Here is a 20,459-nt window from a genome sequence, read left to right on the forward strand (position 1 = left end):
TGTCTTCATATACCATAGGAAAGAGGTGTCGCCTGGGAGAATTGATACTTCTGCGGTGAATAGGCAGCTGGTTCATATTTATGTTGTCACAAAAGAACTTTACAAATGCTGATTATTAAGTAAATTAAATGTAAAATCAGGTGAAAAGACAAACAAGGTTAAACATTAGGTAGAGATTCATTTGATAGTAAACTTACATGAAATTCTAAAATGCTGCATTTGACATCATAATTTTCAGACCAATTTGTTTCAGTAATCTAATCATTAAATATTCATGCTGCGAGGAGATACAATTGGAAAGACTAAATGCTTTTAGTTTTGGAAACAGAAGCTAGAAATTCTCCAATTTGATTATCCCAGTTCTGTCAGTAATTTGGCTGGAGACTGGTGCTCCATCCATAAATTCTCAAAACTGGAAGAGCAAGGATGACCCAGAACTTGCTCACAAAACTGCTGGGAGCAGCAGTACTGCTCTGGGGTGAGACCAGGAGCGCTGAGCTATGGAGAGGGGTTTGCACACAACCAAAATGTTTAATATACTGGTCTATCATGCCAGTCTATCTTTAACAAAAAATACCTATGAGTCCTACATTTCTGAGCATTTTGGCCTGAAAGAGCTCAAAGAGAATGAAGCCCTCCTGCCTGGCACCTGTGAATAACAGAGAGTGGCCAAATCTATCTGGTTTTCAGTGGAAAGCATCGTGTGACCATGGTTAGCTCCGTGAGATCCCCCAAAAGTTCGTCTATCAGAAAAAAAAAGACCAAATTATTAATGAGCACTCCTCCTCCCAGAGAAATAAGGGAAGCCGGCCATGACTGGTTGAAGGCACGGGTTGCATATGTGTGCTCACTGCTGAAGCTGGTTGTTCCAAAAGTGAACTATTTCTGTATAACCACAGAAAAGCAACTAGACAAACTGTAAAGTACATTCTGGGGTCACAGGGAGTCCACAAGTCTTTCTCAACCCTGACGGCTGCTGGGAGGGAAATAATAGCCCATTCTGTTTCCAGAATGCCTCTGCGCTACCTTTTTGCTGGTTGTCATGTGGAGATGGCTTTGTGCTCATGGTGTTTAAAATTTGTGAAATGGCATTTATTTCATGATCAATTAAATATTCCCAGATGCCATTTCTTGCAAGAGCTTGCCGTGTGCCTGCACCCATGCTGTGGCATGAGACGTTTCTTTCCAGTTTGGTGCTTGATTGCTGTGAACAGGGTGGAAGGGGCAGAGAGGATTTACGGCAGTTGCCGAGGCAGTGGTAGCAATAATTCTCTTGTTCCCCCGACTGCTGCACGTGGAAGTCACGTCATTGAGTCACAGCCCCATCACACACATCACATCTCCATCCAGACCTGCACACAAATGTGTGATGCTTTAGGTGTTACAGCAGTGGGTCTTGCCCTTTACCACATTATGGTGTTTTTTCCACTCTGTTTGGTAGAATGCAGTGTTTTTCTTACATTTCTTGATACTACTGTAGTACTAAAATATCTATAGATCATGACAAAGGCTTAAAAATGTTGGGCAGTATCACCTCCATCGTATTTACCCAAATTTCTAAACATTCTTTTCTTATCTGTACCTCAGTGAAGTTCTTCGAGAGTCAGTGATACTTGAAAGAAAGAATTAGTGAAAACTACAACATTTAACCCAACAAAAATTTTCAGTATGAGAATTAGGATTGAACTAACTGTTTCTCTGTCTCTTACCGGATCTTGCTCTTTGTGAGGATTGTCTTAGACTTCTTAAATACAGCACTGGAATCTGGGAGGCTTCATGACCTGCTGATGGCACTCTACTGGAGCCCACCTTTGTGTTTTTAAAGTGGTTAGAGTTTTCATCACATCATTAGGTTGGAAGCTGCAAGAAACAGTAAAATCTGTCTTAAAGGAGGAACAAGAGAGATATAAGATTTAGGGTTAGTAAAGTTGTTCGAGAACATGAACAAATAAAGTTTTGTGGTGAGAGATGAAATTTCAGTGGACCAGCATGCACAATCTCTTGTAGAGGCACAAACTTTATCAACAGGGTATGCCTGTCAATAAAAGGGACAAACCCAAGCTTTTTGTGCATTCTAAGAATGTTTCAGTAAGGATTGCCAGATGGTTTTGTGCTTGTGATACATTGTGATTGTTTTCTTTTTGGTTCTGGTTTGGTTTGGGGGGGGGGGTTTGGGGGGTAGGGGGTGGTGGTTTGAGATCAGAGTTTGTATTCTGCAAATGCAAAAGCAGGAAAAATTACTGAAGGTCTTGGTCTTTAAAGTACATGGGTGTAAGAGACTGTAAACCATTAGAGTACATCCTTCAGAGGAGGGGAAAAGGGCAAAAATCTTACATTGCCTGCTGTTGCCTTCTGAGCCTTACTGGAAGCATCGCACTCTTTCACTGCTGCTTTTTCATTCTCTTTGTTAGCTTGCAAACAAACAAAATGATATTCAAAGTTGCAAAAATATATTCTTGTGTCTTCTCATAAAAACATTTAGCAGATGTGGGCTCTGCTTCTCCTTTAACGTTACCTTGCTGTAACTTTAACCTTGTATGACCTCTAGTTCCAGTGAAGCTTTCTCTGATATTCTGGGTAAGTATTTTCTGCAACTAAATATCAACATATCAAGCTATTAAGTATGTCATACTTTAAATTGAGAAAAAGCTCTTCCAAATATATATTAAAAAAAAAATCTCTGTCTTTACAAAAAAAAGTATCTTTAAACCATTTACTCAGTTTGATGAAGAATCTATCCGGAAATAACTACCGGTATACATAATAAACTCATTTTTGTCATGGCTTCCTAACTTGAGAATACCACATCTAATTTTTACAGCTATGATTTCAATCTGTGAACTCCTTCGCTGAGTGTTAACTAAGTCATCTGCCAGCTGTTTTCTGAGTATAGTCTTAAACTTGGATATAAATGGATATAGAATGGACCTCTGTGCACTTAGTTTGTGCAGTAATATATTTAGATATTTGAGTTTTTTAATAAAAGTACTTTTATAAGATGCTCATTGTCTTTAAATATATATATATTTAATAATCCTTTTCCACAAAACATGCAAAAAATTATTTCTTTAAACAAAACCAAAACATTTTATTTTATGATCTTTCTGTTCCTTTTTTTTATAATTGGATTTTTTTTTGGTTGAAAAATGGGGCAATTTTGAAGCTTTTCACAAAAAAATGAAACAAAGTTGCTGTTTTCCTTCATTGTTTTTCTTGCCTGAACAGCTAACTTTGTACTATTAACTGCTCAATAGCTGGAAGTGTCCAATGTTTAAAAGAAACACAAAATACCATATTTTGAAACTCTGACCCATTGTCCAATGATTAAAGTAGTTAAAATTATCATAGGTAGAAATGCATGAAGGACGGTGATATTAAGCTAAGATGCTTATTCACAAAACTAATGAAGGTTTTGCATTTTCATTAGGTTTTGATTTGAATTGTGCCCATTAAAATTCTAGAGGCATGACTGCTAGTTGTTTAAATGAACAGATAATTATTTTTCGTAGTTTACACATTATTAATATATTATTTGAATTATTTATGATTTTCTCATGATTATGAAAGTGTACAATTTAATTATTACTTGTTAATTTTAATTTATACGGGAGTAAACAGTGTGTCGAGTCAGGATCAGAATTAGGACTAGGATAGGGTACTCTATAGAGCATAGATACATCAGATGTTTCCTGATATTTTTGTTTTTGTCTGATACTTTGGAAGAGTAGGAGAAAGCTTGGGAAGAAAAATAAGTCAATCTATGTGTTGTGTGATTAAGGTAATTCTATGTCCTATAACAAAACCCCAAGTATTTGCTTATTTCTGCTCCCAGTTTTTAAGTGTGCTGTAGCTGGGAGTAGTCTACATATGTACTTAATGGGTGCTGTCAGCTGTTGTGAAATCATTACGGTTGGACTTTAACACTAACATAAATGTTATTCTGCCTTTTCCTGGTTTGAGTCCATTTCTCAAGGTAAGGAGAGTGTGAAGGACAATGAGAGAAGCTTGTCAGACAGTGTTCTGGTAGTAGCAGAGATTTGTTTCTCTCCATTCCTGGTATATATGGTGAAAAATGAAGCTTGAAACACTTGTGGTGTGACAGCGGAGTGGGAAATTGTAGCCAACGGCCTGGAAGTGGCCAGCAGGACTTGGAAGGCTCCAGTACAGGACAAAAGAAGTCTATGGAGTAGCAGGCTGAACTTTGTGAGGACAGGAGTAGGATACAGCAGTATGAAGGAGAACCTTCAGTCCAGAAACAAATCCAAAACTGAACAACTTTCATTGGGAGATTAGAGTTATCTAATCACACAAAAGCTGCTTGCTCAGACCCACTGCTAACGAACATCTTAACAGGCACTTTCAGACAGTTGAACTTCTTCCTTTGGCAAGAGACACAGGAAGTGTGTTGTCCGCCCTTCAGAATCCACTGATCAGTGGTTACAAATAGTGAAACATCCAGAACGACAAACAGTTAAGAACCCTTTTCATGTGATTAATATTGGAGAACTATTTGTCATGGGGAAAAATTGTTCCTGTTTTCAGTCATTTGGTACTCTATTGCTCAGTCTATTCAGATTGAATAACAGCTCCAGCACTCTATTTATTGGGCAAATTCAGATGCAGTTACAAAGCAGAAATTTCTCAGTTTGGGAAAATGGAAGTCTTTGAATTCAAACTCTCTAAAGATTTTTAGCTAAATAAATAATAATATATAAAAAAAAATTATATTGATCTGTGACCAGGTGGCCAGGAACAGAGGTAAATCAGAACAGTGTACTAAGTCTCATACACATGTGCATTCTGACATGACTGAGAATCTCAGAATTCTCGTGCCCTTCTCTGGACACGCTCCAGCACCTCAGTGTCTGTCTTGTAGTGAAGGGCCCAAAACTGAACACAGTTCTCGAGGTGCAGCCTCACCAGGGCTGAGTACAGGGGGACGATCACTGCCCTAGTCCTGCTGGCCACACTATGGCTGATACAAGCCAGGATGCTGTTGGCCTTCTGGGCCACCTGGGCACATTGCTGGCTCATATTCAGCTGGCTGTTGACCAACACCCCCAGGTCCATTTCTGCCGGGCAGCTTTACAGCCCAAGCCTGTAGCATTGCCTGGGGTTGTTGTGACCCAAGTGCAGGATGCGGCACTTGGCCTTGTTGAACCTCATACAGTTGGCCTCGGCCCATGGATCCAGCCTGTCCAGATCCCTCTGTAGAGCCTTCCTACCCTCCAGCAGATCAACACTCCCACGCAATTTGGTGTCATCTGCAAAGTTACTGAGGGGGCACTCGATCCCCTCGTCCAGGTCATTGATAATGACATTAAAGAGAACTGGCCCCAGTCCTGGTCCCTGGGGAACACCACTTGTGACCGGCCACCAACTGGATTTAACTCCATTCACCACAACTCTTTGGGCCCGGCCATCCAGCCAATTTTTTACCCAGCAAAGAGTACACCCATCCAAGCGTGAAGAAATGCAGTTTTGTCTTAGAGACAGGTGTTTCTAGGAAATAATTGTTTCAGTAAGTTCTTCTGCTTGGGTAAATGAAATATTAAGTAATTTTTTAATTTAACAGTGTGTATGGGCTATAGTGAAATATTCCTTGTGATTGATTTTAGGAGACTTTAGCAGTCTGTCGAGTCTCTGTTTCTTTTCGAAGAAAGAAGATAAAAGAGGGATCAGAAGATAACAGCCAGTAAGGGAAAAGATGCTCAGTGTGAATAATTGACAGTTATTTCTATATATGTTATGTGCTGCCTGCAAGCAGATCTGTAAGAAATGCTGATTTAAACCTTATTAGAAATTCAGTTCTTACTCTACAGCACACAGTAAAGAAGGCATCTCTAAACTCTTTGGCTCTGTAATGGGCAAAGCAACTAAGCTTCTGGGTTTTATTTTTTTTTTATTTGTCTTTGAATATGTGTTTTCAATTTCCCAGATGCAGAGTATGAAGTGCCAGTCATTCAGCTTGAGGAAAATAATTTTCCTGTTGTATTGTATTGTTGTAGCCCTGGTAGCTGCCACTAAACTTTCTTGGCATGGAAAGCGTTGCATAGAGAAAGGAACTGTCTGTGTCTCTTTAGTTTAAGATTTCTTGACATATTTTGGACAGCGGCAATTACTATAGCTGTTATCCATTAAAGAGCCCTGGTTGCTGGTTTTTGTGCAGGGTATCACCCACAGCTCAATAGGTACAACAGATAGATCCTATAGCAGGGGGCCTCAGCATGGTAAAGACTGTTTTTCAGTCATGTGCAAATGCATCAGCAATCTGCTGAGGTGCAATTTGCTTTCTTGCTGTGAACTAAACTATTTTTTCAAGTTTTTGAAGTGCGTGCTAATATTTTAAAAAATCTTTGCCAGTTATAGCAAAAGGCTTCAATGAGTGTCCCAAAACGTGGCTGGTATTTTTATGTAATGAAGGTTAAGCAATGTCTAGCTGAATACCATGAAATTTTATGGGTACATTTTTTCAAGGCTGCATCTGTTTGTTCTTTTCTGTGTTTTTTCAATTGCCATCATCTGGCGTAAGAAGTTTCATCTGCATATTTTTAGCAACATCTGGTTTAATGGATGAGTTATTTCTCCGTGTAGACTACAAAGTCAAAAGGGGTGGAAGCAAACTTCTCCGGAGAGGCGTGGAGCTACAGTGCGTCTTCTCTGAGGCACAGAAGCCAGTAGCTAAGGAACTGTGAGAAAGCTTAGGACGTATTGATTCAGACATTAGTCAGGTGTAAATTAATCTGTTCACCTTCAGGAAAGAATTACACTTTGCTTTATACTTCAGATAGCATCTTATGTATGTGTATATAAAATTAAGCACTGAAAGGAGCAGAGATTTTTCTTTAAATCAGAATATATAGATATATAGTGAAACTATACTTTATGGTTTCACTGGTTTCTATGGGTTGTGCTAATGTAACTATTTTGAATGTATATGGGTGGATTAGAGAGACCACTTGATGGACAGGATAGAGGTGGTTTCCAAAGTTCTCCTTAGTTACATGTCTGACTACAAAGAAATTATTATATTTAATCTAGTACCTTGCTAAATTCTGTCTTTTAAGTAATTTAAAGATAGTTAGGCATCTGTTCAGACAACTAAATATATTTAGCAGAAAAAAGGGGGCTTGAAATTTTGAGAACTAACCCAAATGTCAAGGTCCAGATTCTTCCACAGGATGAGTAATTGCTTGTGGATAAAGAATTTTAGTTGTTCCCAAGCACCTTCCACAAAAAGGTTTTCTCAGTCCAAGAAGCAGCTACTCTACATTACTTCTGTTTGGTCCCCTTTTCTTTCCATGACCAGGCTTCTGGTGAAAAAAAAGACTCAATAAGCTTGGCATAAATTTGTATTGTTCAGTTGGAGAGGCATGATATAAACGCCAGCACTCTACACAAGGAGACTTTAAAAATCTCTTTAAAGGAGATTTTTTTAATCCAATAGATTTCTGTAACACTGGAGACTAAGTTGGTAAATTGTAGATTAGCATCTTCTTGATAACCCAGACACAAAAGTCTGGCATAAGAGTAGTCCTTAAGTAGTTTTACTCTTGTTAGAACAAAGAAATAGGAGATTAGTGAAACTGTGAATTAGGTCTAAAATCTTTCTGTACCATCAGCACCTGATGTTAAAGTTTATCTCAGAGCAGAATGTGTAATTTTGAAATATGCCTGTTCCAACAAGCATTTTAAGGAGATGAATGATCACATTAGTGATTTTTTTTTTAGAAGTAATTTACTTCCTTAGCCTGATTTGATTTGAATTTTGACCTTTTAAGACTTTTGATCTAAATCCATTTAAGATGCTTCTGAAGGGCTTAAAAGACAATGAGAAGTCAGCAGCTTTCATATTAAAAATATATGAACTGTTCAGAATGAAACATTTAATTCCCACAAAAGCCATATCTTTAAGGCTACGCAGTCCTCGCTCTACAGCAAAGCAAAAATGAATGGAGATTTGAGGAGAAAATCAGCAGGGTCTCTGTCTTGTGCTGTGCTCACGTGCCTGTGCTATGTGCTATGTCCCTATCTGAGGTTTTCAGTGTTGTGCTTGAAAATTATTCTGCAGCCAAATTGGCTCAATTATTAGGAAAAATTAGAATGATTATCAAGGAAGTGCTCTTATCCTGTTTGATCCCCTTGTTAGCAACAGCATTTTAGACCACCCACACCAGCCCTTCTTCTCATACCTTTTTTATGTGCTGTATAAAGGTAATTTAAGGAGGTGGAGAGCAAAGCTTTAGATCTTCTGAACTACAGACCATATCAGATAAAGGATGGATTCTGTGATTATGAAACCAAGCATATAATGCCTGTCATGTAGAAGTCTACTGCTGTTCTGATTTATTTCCAGTAAGTCGAATTGTTCTTATCAATTGTTGGAAGGTTAGGTTTTCACTAATTAGAACAGATGTGTGTCTTAAATTATCTGTGGAAAATATATAACGAAAGAAATTCATGGTAAAGATTTTCAATGTAGCACTATCATGTTTTCACTTTGGTGGCAATTTCAGAGGAAATGATACAGTGCGTCTGCACTGTTTGTACTGATATGACAATTACCCAGCATATTGGTATTTACAGACTCTTTGCACTGGTATCTGACTGCATCATTTCCCTGGTAAGCTGTTTACATGGCATTTTCCTCTGTGCGTTTCAGCTTGTGAAGTGATGGGTAGCTGCTCATCTGCTTTCCATCATAGATGCTTTCTCCATGCAGGACAAAATTCAGAATTTTATCTGATAGTACATTATACAGTCATTATTAATATATGCTTCAGCAAAATAAGAGATCTTGTAGAAATAGCAAATTTGCAGTAGAATCAGCACAGTAACAGAGCTTGAACAAATCCCCAGCCTTGAAAGAGTGTTATTTTTGTATGTACCCAGCACTGCAAGATGCCAGCAAATGCAGATATCTTTGCTTTTACTTTGTGTGCCATGCTGGTTTAGTACCGAAGGATAAGCAAAGCACAGTTTATTACTGCAAGGTTTCTGTTAAATCTAGTCTGGAGTGCTATTTTTCCTTTTTCAATGCACTGAATCTGCTTTCTTGCAACAGAATTTCCTCTCAGTTATGGGCCGAGAGCGGAGCATAGATGAGTGGCTTCAGCCATAGGAGGCTTTGGAGACGTCTGGTTTTCCCTTGTATCATTTGTGTTCCACTCTGTCAAAAGTAGGACACATCTGGGGAAAGATAGTAGGGGAAGGAAATATCCAGACCTCCCGGCGGTTGTGTCTGTGTGAATCAGCAGGTTGGTTTGCGCTGATGGAGATGGATGCAAGATAATAAACCAAGTATGTCTTTGAGAGAAAGCATGAGGCTCCTCTCTGAGGAGCTGCCGATCTGGCTGGGCAGAATGGAGAAACCAATCTCAGCATCAAGATGTTTTAAAATGCTAATCAGCTTGTATTCATTACCAAACACCTGCAAATGAAATTAGAGTAACAGCGAAAGCAGCAAACCTGATGTTGTTAAAATGGTATGAAACTGAGCCATCCTGTGGTCTCGCAGTGGGGCAGATGCAGTGGGCAGCTACGCGGGGCTGAGTGAGAGGCAGGTGTTCAGTAATTAATCTTTCAAACACCATTTCCTTAACGTGTAAGGAACTGCTGGTTTAAACATATGGATAGCTCTCCAGCACATTTCAGACTTCTGTACGTCTTGTACCTGGGCCTGATTTAACCTGCACACAGTGAGGGGTACATAGAACGGTAGGGAGGCATCAGGGTGGACACTAACAGGGAGTGATCCGTGTCTCACACTCGTAACATAAAAAGAAATGCTGAGCTGAGCTGAGCCGAGCCGTGAAAGAGCAAAGTGAGATAAGAAGGAACTGGGGTGATGCTTAGAAGCAAGAAGCAGCAGCAGCAAGGATGGCAACAGTACTGTCAGCTGAGAAAAGATGAAAAATTTCTGTCATGGAAGCTGCTGGTGTCTTAGGCTGATGGGTGCTCCAGTGGTCAGATAGCAGCTGGGGCCATGAGCCTATTGTATCCAGGCACGAGGAACGTATCTTTGAGAGGGATGCTCAGTTGGCCTGTTTTCTATGTGTTTTGCATCAAGTGACTCTGTATGCGCTGGATGAGATGGGCTTTCTGGGGGACCTTGGCAAGGCAGGGCTGCGGCAGGATGGAAGGGTGCATGCCAGCACTGCTGCTTTGCTGGCAGCATGTCAAGGGCTTGGCATTTCTCTGGGGGCTGCTGACTCCACTTGGTCTGGTTCTGCTCAAGTGCAAGGTGGAACTGCAAATCTTACAGCTTACTGCCATTAAAGCAGCATTAGGGTTTGGCTGGGGTTTCAGATGTGAATTTTTCCAGGATACGTTGGGTTAACCTCTCTCTTTTAAGTGTATTTGAACTTTGGATTTCTAGCTGTCCTGAAATAGGGTTTGGGAGTTCACGGTGATATATCCTGCTTTGAATGTTGTCCTGTTGGTACATCCATGCTGACATAAGGAAGATTTCTGCCCGGTAGTGGTTAAGTTGGCCACCAGTGCTTAGCACATTCCTGTTCAACCTAGTACTGGCTGGTCATTTCTTAACAGAAAAGTTAGAGGACAAATGTTTTACAGAAAGTTGCTTTGGAAAGTTGACTGCAGTGGTGGTAGGTCCTCTGAAACGTTTCAGGATCTCTGTTGCTCTGCCATCCTGCTACTTGTAGCCCAGCTGTGACCCATTGCAGGCATCTTCATTCTGGTTTTCCTACTGTCAAGTGGGTCATATCCTTCACATAAGCGCTCAGCTGATCTGGAAACTGTAACCCAGATGGATGTTCAGCTGACTGCGATTTCTTCTCTTCAAGTAATTAACATTGTTTGCATATGAAAGGGTGGTGTCTGCCTGTCTTCTGTCCCAAACGTACAGTTTTTCAACTGTAGCAATTGATGTGGTTGCAGCTGAAAAGTTTCTCTAGTTACAGTTATGACTTGTTGTCCCTTTAAACAAATGCTAATTTAAAAAAACCCTAAAACCGATGTATAACAAAAAATATAGTTGCCAGTATTCCTTTAAAATGTATTATGTTGTTGGCAGTCAGATGGAAATATCTGATTTTGTATCTATTCCTAGAAATAATGTAATTTCCTCATAGTCCTTTGAATAGAGACACTTTTTCTTTCAGTAGCTCAGGTACAATTTACCTCTGGTCTGGTTCTTATTTTTATTGTCTAATTAGAAATACTGCCGCCTTCTAAATTATTTCACTGTGTAGAGGAGAAAGTATATGCCTCTTTTCCTTATAACTCCACTTGACCTTGGTACACTCCATAGGCATTACTGATTACAACCAACGTGTGCAGCATATAGTTAGTTCATCAGTGATGTAAGGACTAACTATTTGGCCTGAAATCCTTGCGTGCAGCATCTTTAGCTCAAAGTCCTGCTGCTGCGGCATTTTTTGCATTGTGCAATATTCATGTGAATGGTCTTGTTGGCTTTGGTATGACCACTTGTGTAGTGAAAACTAGTCATTTGTAGAAGATCTGTAGATACAAGCCAAGTCATTAAATTCAGGAATGTTCTGCTGGTTACTCTTTCTAAGACCAGGCTAGGGAAAAAGCACATTTCTGAATGTAGGACTTAGCTCAAAGATCTTGATAAATTAACAGGGATGGAGTTTTTTCATCTTAATTGTACATTTGACAGCTTTTCATAAGATATTACGTGCCATGTTTATATTGAGATGTCACCCATTTCCCTGAAAATTCTTTAATATGAAGTTTTTTTGTTATTTTTCAGGTGTTCAAATGAAACCATATTCAAAAAGGAAGATTTGTTTTGGGCATACAATTTCTGCCCCACTCCATACTCTTGGACAGCACTTCTGGGCCTTATTTTGTACTTGGTTTTCTTTGCACCTGGTAAGCAAACATTTGTTTTTGAATATAAGTTAAAAAATTGTAAAGGTAAAATGTTGAATAGTGAGACTACGTGTTAAATTTACTTTTGAGTCCAGCCATTAAACTGAGATTGATCTTTTTTCCTAATTCTTAGGGATGGGTCCTATGCCCTGGACCATCAATTCTGAAATTTACCCACTTTGGGCTAGAAGTACAGGAAATGCGTGTTCCTCTGGAATCAACTGGGTTTTCAACGTGCTCGTGTCACTGACATTTCTGCATACGGCTGAATACCTGACGTACTATGGTAAGAAACAGTATGCGTTCATAGATGCAGCACTACTGTTGGCACGTAGGTTTTCTACTGATTCTGGATCACTCAGTTTTGTTATGAAATGTCAACTGTGAATGCAGTGTTCTCAACCCACAGTGGTTTAGTAAGACTAGAGACCTGATACAACCTGCCTGGATGATAGAGTTTAGTCCAGCTTTCATAAGAAACGTTTCTGTCTGTCCTTAACTGAGAACATAGACAGTTGATTAGAAGAGGGAAGCTAGAAGAAAAACCCTTTTGACTTAGTGAAATATGCTGATTCCAACTTAAGGAGCCAGCATCTGCCATTTTCCAGTTTATGATGGCATCCAAGGCCAATATCAGATAGTCCTTGCAGAAATAGCCGTGTAAGATGCTACTGCCTCGCTCCTAGCTGTTGATTAAATCCTGTCTGCTGGAGCCTGCAGAGAGTTTGTCAGATTACTGCTCAGCCACTCCAGTACAAGTCATTTAAATTACATTAAGCTGCTAGGGAGTTGTTGTGACCTTCACATCATTACTAGTACAGAGCCTTGCAGCTCTACTTGTCATTCCTTTGAGTCATCAGTCTAGAAACACATGGCAGGTAAATGTTTGTTGGTCCTTTGGTACCTTCTCTGCCCCCCTAGGTAAGGTGGGTGGCAGGGGGAACAAGCTCTTTCTCACTGTTAATTGTCTCTGCAGAGGACTTTTAAATAATAATTAGGTGCAAGAGTCACAAGCACTATTTTAATCCTGGCTATTTCTTTTTTGGTAAAGTTTCTCATTTTGGGGGGTTGTCTCAGAGTGCCCTTCACTGTTAAGGTTAGTTAAGAAAGTTCTTGCCTTTCATAGCTGCTTTTTTTATTGGGTATGCAGCCGTTTAATTGCTGTTTATTTTAACAGCAGAACGACTAGCCCAGAAAAGATGTGTAGTATCTTCCACGTGACATGAAAGTGCTTTTGTTGATTTACTCATGCAATAAAGCAGCCTTCTTCTACACCCACGGCCCCGCAGCTTGTTGTTTTAACGATACCGCTCCAACCGTTGCTTTTACGCACCCCTTTGATATTCGCAGCGTGCTGCTTCTGCCGCTCCCTCTGCTCCGGAGCAGGGAAGGGATGGGAACTTCTGTAACCAACTGTGCATGTTGTTTTACATTGCAGGAGCCTTCTTCCTCTACGCAGGGTTTGCTGCCTTGGGACTGGTTTTCATCTACGGCTGCCTTCCTGAGACTAAAGGGAAAAAGCTAGAGGAAATTGAATCTTTGTTTGAAAACAGGCTATGTACATGTGGTATGTCAGATTCTGATGAGGGGAGGTATATCGAGTATATTCGGGTGAAGGGAAGTAATTACCATCTTTCTGACAATGATGCTTCTGATGTGGAATAAGTTTCAGCTGCTGATGTATTTAATCATTTAAAGGCCTTCTGGGGGAAAAGCAGCTCTCTGATGACCTCACTGCCCTGCTTCTGGTCTGGTTCTCCTTTCTACTGTCTAGTTAAAAATGCCTTCATGTTCAAAAATGCTCCATTTGGGAGGAAATTCAATATGCTAGTGTTTTCTCGATAACTGAAAGCAATGGCTTCCAAAAGAGATTGCATTCCACAATTATGTGAATTCACCAAACGTGCGCGACACTGCACCGTCCCAAGGTATTTAGTAGGGTGCACTGTACCAGATGAATGCAGAAGGCTATCCTAGATGGTCAGTGGTTGTCCTTGTCTTCAATACTGACAAAAGATAAAATAATAGAGTAGCTAATCAGAAAGCAGCCAACATCTGTCAGATCCCCATCCCATAGCAGCCTAGCAAGGAGCTCTGCTGTGCACTACGACAAATGATGAATGCATAAGCTGCAGTAACGGTAGCCATTTAAAAGGTTTAATTCATTAGGAAAATACAAATATCTGCTATATCTATCAAAGGGAACATTTCCCAAATTTATCTGAAGAGAATTGCCATTTTTATTTATTTGAGATAACAAGTAGAGAGCCATAGTCACTTGGGCGGAGGTTCATTAGGGTGGTGTATGTCTGTGTTACACCAGGTTGTGTAGCCACTGCTGCTCTTGAGTACACACTACAGTCAGGAGTTGGTATTTGTGTGAGAAACTGCCAAAATTAACTGCCTGACAGCAGGAAAGCAGAACTAAGTATGTGGCCGCACATACAAATGAACTGGTATATAGTGCTAGGTACAAAGTAGAGGCTTCAGTTAGTTGGAAAAAAAAATAATTTTGTTTTCCTTTTTTGCATTTGAATGTTCAGGCTCATGCCTAGTTTTGAAAACAAAATATGTTTAGCTAAAAGAAAGAAAAGAGGGGGAGAGGTTTTGTGTTGCTAAATGCACAGTGGTCATCCCTCCTGCGCCTTTTGCTCGTGAATAATCATGTTGCCTTCAGCTTACCTTCATGTGTGCAGATTAAATGAATCCCAGTGCATTTTTCCTTCAAATGCCCTTAGTCAACCGGTGTCTTGCTGGATTTAAAGAAAAATATTAGCAATGGGCAGAAGCCTACATCTCATATTAATTGCCTTACCGAAGCATTGCAAAATTGTCACGAAAATGTCAAGCACAAAAATCAGCTTGGCTGCCTTCAGCCTGGTAATGAAAATATGAATGGTATTTTATTCACCTGCCATGATTTCTTGTCTTGGCAAATTGAATTTTATGCAGCTACAGAAAAATACTATGTTATTGTTTTTCCTTGCCCTTGACTGCTTAAAGTCTTCAGAGATAGAGTTTGAAAGCATCAACAATTCAAATTCTTATCTTTGAAACATTTGCTTCATGAAAGAATGTGGAAAACCTCCTCTGCCTGTGGGCTGCCCCCCATTTATTTGGTAAAAATACATTTCTTTTTCATTGTGTAAAGATTAACGAAGTTGTTGGGTTCATTAGCTTTTATAGATTTGCTTTGTGGGCTTTTCTTGGGTTGAAAAATATTTTGAATGCAGGATTACTATCAAAACTGAGACTGGACATTTGTTACTAAATTATTTTTATTGGATAACATGGGGGTTTGTTGTTGTAAAGAAGTCTGACATTCTGTTATCTGATCTTCTGTGGTGGGAGTTCTTACTCTCCAATTATTGAACTTCAGCAATTGGGTGTATTTTGCGTTATTTTCTTTTTTACTTCATTAATCAAAGAAATATTTTTGGAAAGAAAACGTTTTAAAGCATCCTTCTGTGACTTGACTGGGACTAAAAGGGGAAAGCATAGTGGACAGAGGGAATTTCAAACGAATCATTGCGAAGAGTGATCCGACCTTGAACACCTCCTGGTGCGGTGAGAGGGCTGGATTCTCACGCCTTCCATCTTGCCTCCCCTTTAAGCGCACAATATTTTTATGCTTGAAAGCATCAGCTGTTGAAAATGCTCGGGTCTCCAGACCTATCTTCCAATGCACCCGCGCGGGATGTCTCCGTTAGGCTGTCACCTCTTTGAAACCTTCACTGAAGGTGCAGTACCTGAAATGAGAAAAAGTGATACTTGGCGCAGATGAGAACAAAATAGTTTTAAGGGCAAATTGGTTTCTTCCTAAACTGAAAAATGAGTGTTTGAAGACCCTTATTTGGAACAGTTTTGTCATCCAGAACAGCATGTGAATAGGTGTATAACACCTAATCTGTGCTTATGTGGTATCCTACGTAGAGATAGGTTTGAGTAGGTGTTTACTGGCTTTTCAGAACAGGGATTTACGGCTCTAATGCCCCCAAAAGCATAAGCCCGTGCTCAGCATTACACTTATGAACGTTCCCTTACTTGACGTGTTTTGCTGGAGCGGGGTGTAAGCCAGGGAGGGTGTCCCTGCGCCAGCACAGTGTCGGTGCTGACCTCACGCTTCGTTGCCCTTGTGTCCACAGGTAGAGGAAACTGCTGCATTTATTGGGCGTAACCAAAGCAAAGTCACTGGAAAGATCGCTGTCACAAGATCAGTCTCTCTTGTTTTGCAGGCAGTGCTGGGGCTTTTTAGCAGCAGCAGACCATCTTTCTCTGCCAGCCTTGTTTCACAGGCGTTCTCAAAAGTGGCGCTCAGTTGCGTACGGCACTGGATTTGTTTTCTCATGCAACACTTACTAAAAGCAGTTTTCTGAAGGTTCGCATCCCAAGGCAAAACAATTGAAACACGTGCATTTTATTCATCATTGCTACTGGCTGTGAGGGTGCAAAATATTTCAGCTTCTTTATTGTCACTCCCCCTTTCCCACCCGCAAAGAGTTGGGTTTAAGTCTTTCTTTCAGGGTTGCTTTACACCAAGACAACATTCCATACCTTAGAAACGTGAACCTAGTACCAAGCGTCATGTGTAATAAAAATGAGATCAAATACTTGAAATTAATCTTACGCAATTAGGGTTTTATTTTTAGAATCTGTGAACATTTATAATGTATGAAGAAGATTAAATAAAATGTTTCTATTTTGCAAAGATTTTTTATATTTGTGCATATTTTAAGTTTTAAGAGATTTTTGCTAAAGGTAGACTTAGTAACATTCCAGATAAAAGAATAAAAATACAGTGTAGCTGAATAATTTCTTATGATGGGATTTTAATTTATTAGGTAGCATAAATAGTATGTCTAAGCACAATATCATTTTATTGAAAGCTTTCTGCAGAAGATGTGAAATAGTTTCTTCACAAGGACTGCACACTTAATTCAGGTATTCTGTGCATCAGGAATGCTAGAGTAATACTGCTGGTAGAGTTGGGCATATTGATTATACACAACAATTTGAGATATTTTAATTCTGATTAATCTACTGACTCTACACGTTTTGGTCTAAGAGCAAGTATAAAAGAAACAAGTCCTGATGCATTTTTAATCTTTTTAAATTTAATTCACCCACAGTAGTTTGTTCACCATGTTGCAAATCTGAAGTGTTGAGGGGGTTGAGAGAATTTGCCACTTCTTTCTTCCCCTTGTCACTTTTCTGATCAAAACTGGTTTTTAACAAGAGGAGCAAACCTGTTTTGAAAATAGAGATAGACACAAAGCAAGGCCCCAGGACTCATTTGGGGGGCTGAAGTTGCATTGCTACGCATGCACCTTAGATCGCTCTCATAGATGTTGCTACCTTGTGAGTTGCAGTGACAGCCGTGTCAGAAATTTTGGGACAAGAGAGGATACATTCCAAGGAACATTGTTCCAACGCCAGCTTCTTTTTGCATGAGTTGGAAAATGCAGCATTTTACTGATGTAGGAGTTAGGGTTGGGAGAGGAAAAGAAAGAAATGATGCATCAAAAACCCCACGAAATCACGTTTCGGTAGAGATGGATGTCGTAGCCAAAAGGAGCCATCTCTGACTTCTCTCCCATGCAGGAGAAGGATGGTGGGACCAAGGGACTGTACTTGGTCCCTTGGGTGGGAACGGGGGGGAAAAAGCACGCAAGTGCTCCTCTCCCATGCCCACCCGGAAGTGAGAAGATGGCAACTGAGTTTGCAAAGCTAGTACTTTTTTCCTCAGTGAAATCTCTTTTGCTCTTCTTAGTCACTCGTGTTGGGCACTGGGGAGAAGTTTTGACTTTCAGGGCCTGCGACAGGCCCTGAGCGAGGACCTTTCCTTCTGCCGTGAGGGTGTTGGGTGCAGTGCCACAGGCAATGGGCTAATTAAAGATAGACCCTGTACTTCTCAGCTTTATACCCAACTTTCTACTTCTCAACGTCAACACTCTTCTAACTTGGTCTTGAAATTTTACTTGTACTTGCGTAAGAGGCTTTGTTAGCCGAACATCACTAAGTGAGAAAGGCAGAGCCTTCATAGCATCGAGAGATCTCGGGGTAGAAATCAAGGCAGAAGAGACAGTTCTGCAAAGCACTTTAAAGAGTAAGATATTTGTGCACTTTTTTTCTGAGAGAGTCGAGCTAACCAAACCCATTCCTCTGCATTGGGAAGAAAATCGAACTTTGTGTACCAGGCCAGAAGCAGATAATGCCACAATATGTGCTTTATGGCAAAATGTGTTTTTATTGCGGGTAACATTTACAGCTTACATGTAGCTGCTGCCTATAAAGTGACTCCATCGTTCTCTGGATTTTAACAAGTCACATTTTTGTGCAAAAATCTTAGTGGTTTTCTATCGATCTTCATCGCCTTGTGTACAGTACAGTTAAGCATAATCCACAAAGTGGTCTAGGTTGTGACAGTGTTACAAATGTCAGCACAGTAAAATCTAGGTGAACATTGTTAAAGAAATATTGTTGTTTGTGATCCTGGGGGTAAAACCTCCTTAAAGGCAACTATATATAGATTTTAAAAGTCTGAAAAAAATGGCAGTTCTTATCTATTTTGTGTATGTTTTCATATAGAGAAGGAGTTTTTTATGTGCCAATAACCATCACTGTAGTGTTTTGTAAATGGGTGTTAATGGTGTTCCAGAGTTCTGTATATGAGAATATACTTTAGCCACAATGACCTGTTAGTGTGAACCAGCGGCATGTTTTTAATCTTACTCACACCTCTCGTCAGAGGTGCTCACTCATCGGCTTCAGTAGAGCTCACTCACGCCAGGGGAAGTTTGACCAGCATCAGGCCTCAAGAACACAGAGTTTATCCAAATCCCCGCTTCTTCACATTGTCCCTAGACAGTATGTCACATGTGAATGATCGGGCACGTGTAATTACAAAGCTTCAACTCTGGTTCTGTTACACTCCTTGATTCTGTTGAGATACAGTTTGTCAAAATTTGGTTTGGCCTTTTACTACATTTATATAAATATGGGGCGCACTGATTAATTATGAATAACGTCCACCTATTTCTAAAGGAAACATCGGTTTCTGAAGTGTTAAAATAAAGGCAAATTTCTCTGGCTGCCTTAAACTTCACACAGACTTTGGAGAGGACTGAATGTATGACCATCGTCGTGACTTCTGCAGGAGAAACTTCATGGATCCTCAGCAGATGTGAAACGAGGTGGTTTCGTGGTGCTGGGATGCTGCGTTACACCGCAGGCCCACCTGCCATCTGTTCGATTTTAAGTGTTCGAGTAGTCCCCATGAAATCGATAGGGTTGTTCATACGCTTGATATTCTCCATGTGCTCGGTGTCCTGCTGGTCCAGGGCATGGCTGGGGAGTGGCACGAGTCGCATCTCTGCTTTCCATCGGGAATCTCGCAGCCCTACAAAAGTGTTAACCGGATCTTCCTGTGACAAATTCCATGTAGAATATTTGAGACATTATTGGAGACCAAATTGACAGTAATACTTCCATGTTGAATATTGACATGCACATGACGCCATCAGGCACACTGTGATCCCTGGGCGCATGTTACGGTATTCGGTACAAAACAGGTTTTGGCAAAACTAATTGTCAGGTTGTCCAAGTTATTTCTTAACCATGTCAAACGTGCCATTTCCTTTTGCAACCAGTCAAGCCTATAATGTATGAAAGTGTTGTACATTTCCTGAAACTTAAGTGATGTAAAATTATTTAATTGAGTTCTGATTGCTTTAATTAAGTTTGGTCTTTACATAAAAATAAATATCTTCAAAGAATTGTCAGTGCCAGAAGTGTAAATGAACAAAATAAAAGGTGAGATACTTAATTACAGAATCTTTCTCAAGGTTTCCTTTGTTTGGGTATTTGGGTCACCTTTTAGAGTTGCAAAATTGCATTGCTCAGGAAAATGAGCTAAAATAGCCCGTGGGCTTGTCTAAAATAAGTGAAGGGTAAGAATAACTTTGAATATGATCTTAATATGATGGGTTTCAAACCAGAGCCTGTTTCTGTGATGATGGCACAGTGGACAAGTGTCCCTTCCTTCCCGGAGGGTTTGTTTGAAGAGCTGAACGTAGCTACGCAGAGCTGCCGACTGTCCCGATGTCCCCCCATGGGTTTTCAATGTTCCCTGCCCAAACACAGACCAGTTTTGTGACAGCAATTTATACCTTCAGACTTGGTTAGCGACTGGGGAAAGGGCAGAAGTTGCTATTTTCTAATGGGGAAGTGTCCTAACTCTGTGTGTTCTATTGAGAGAATTGCCTAAACTGGTTTGATGATTAGCGAAGAGCAGCAGGACCGTGGCCGTGCCGTGCTGGGGCTGCCCTGGCTGTGCTCCCCCGGGTGGCAGAGGAATCGCACCCGCTAGTTGGGGTGGAAGTGGGTCCCGTTCCCTCCACCTGCCACAGGCAACAGGATCAAACCCTTGCAAGATCCAGAGTTGCCTCTGGCAGAGCTGTAGCCTTTTGGTCCAGGATGCAGAGAGCACGGCAGTACAGCTGATGGGGAGATGCTGGCAGCAGGAGTCTGCTTGGCAAACCTGTATCTGTGGCAGAGCTTATCTCCGAGAGGGGAGAGAGGAAGCTGATCATTTT

General features: G+C 40.4%; 1 protein-coding gene across 1 annotated transcript in view; it reads left to right on the forward strand.

Moving 5' to 3' along the window:
• Positions 1-19,695, forward strand: part of SLC2A13 (solute carrier family 2 member 13) — a 173,015-nt gene extending 153,320 nt beyond the window's left edge. The window contains exons 8-10 of the mRNA XM_054843980.1: positions 11,744-11,865; positions 11,999-12,151; positions 13,304-19,695. Of these exons, the coding sequence (XP_054699955.1) occupies positions 11,744-11,865; positions 11,999-12,151; positions 13,304-13,530 (502 nt within the window). The 3' untranslated portion in view covers positions 13,531-19,695. The remainder of the gene's footprint in view (positions 1-11,743; positions 11,866-11,998; positions 12,152-13,303) is intronic.
• The last annotated feature ends 764 nt before the right edge of the window (positions 19,696-20,459 follow it).

This window comes from Grus americana, chromosome 1 (genome assembly GCF_028858705.1).
Source record: "Grus americana isolate bGruAme1 chromosome 1, bGruAme1.mat, whole genome shotgun sequence".
Lineage (NCBI taxonomy): Eukaryota > Metazoa > Chordata > Aves > Gruiformes > Gruidae > Grus > Grus americana.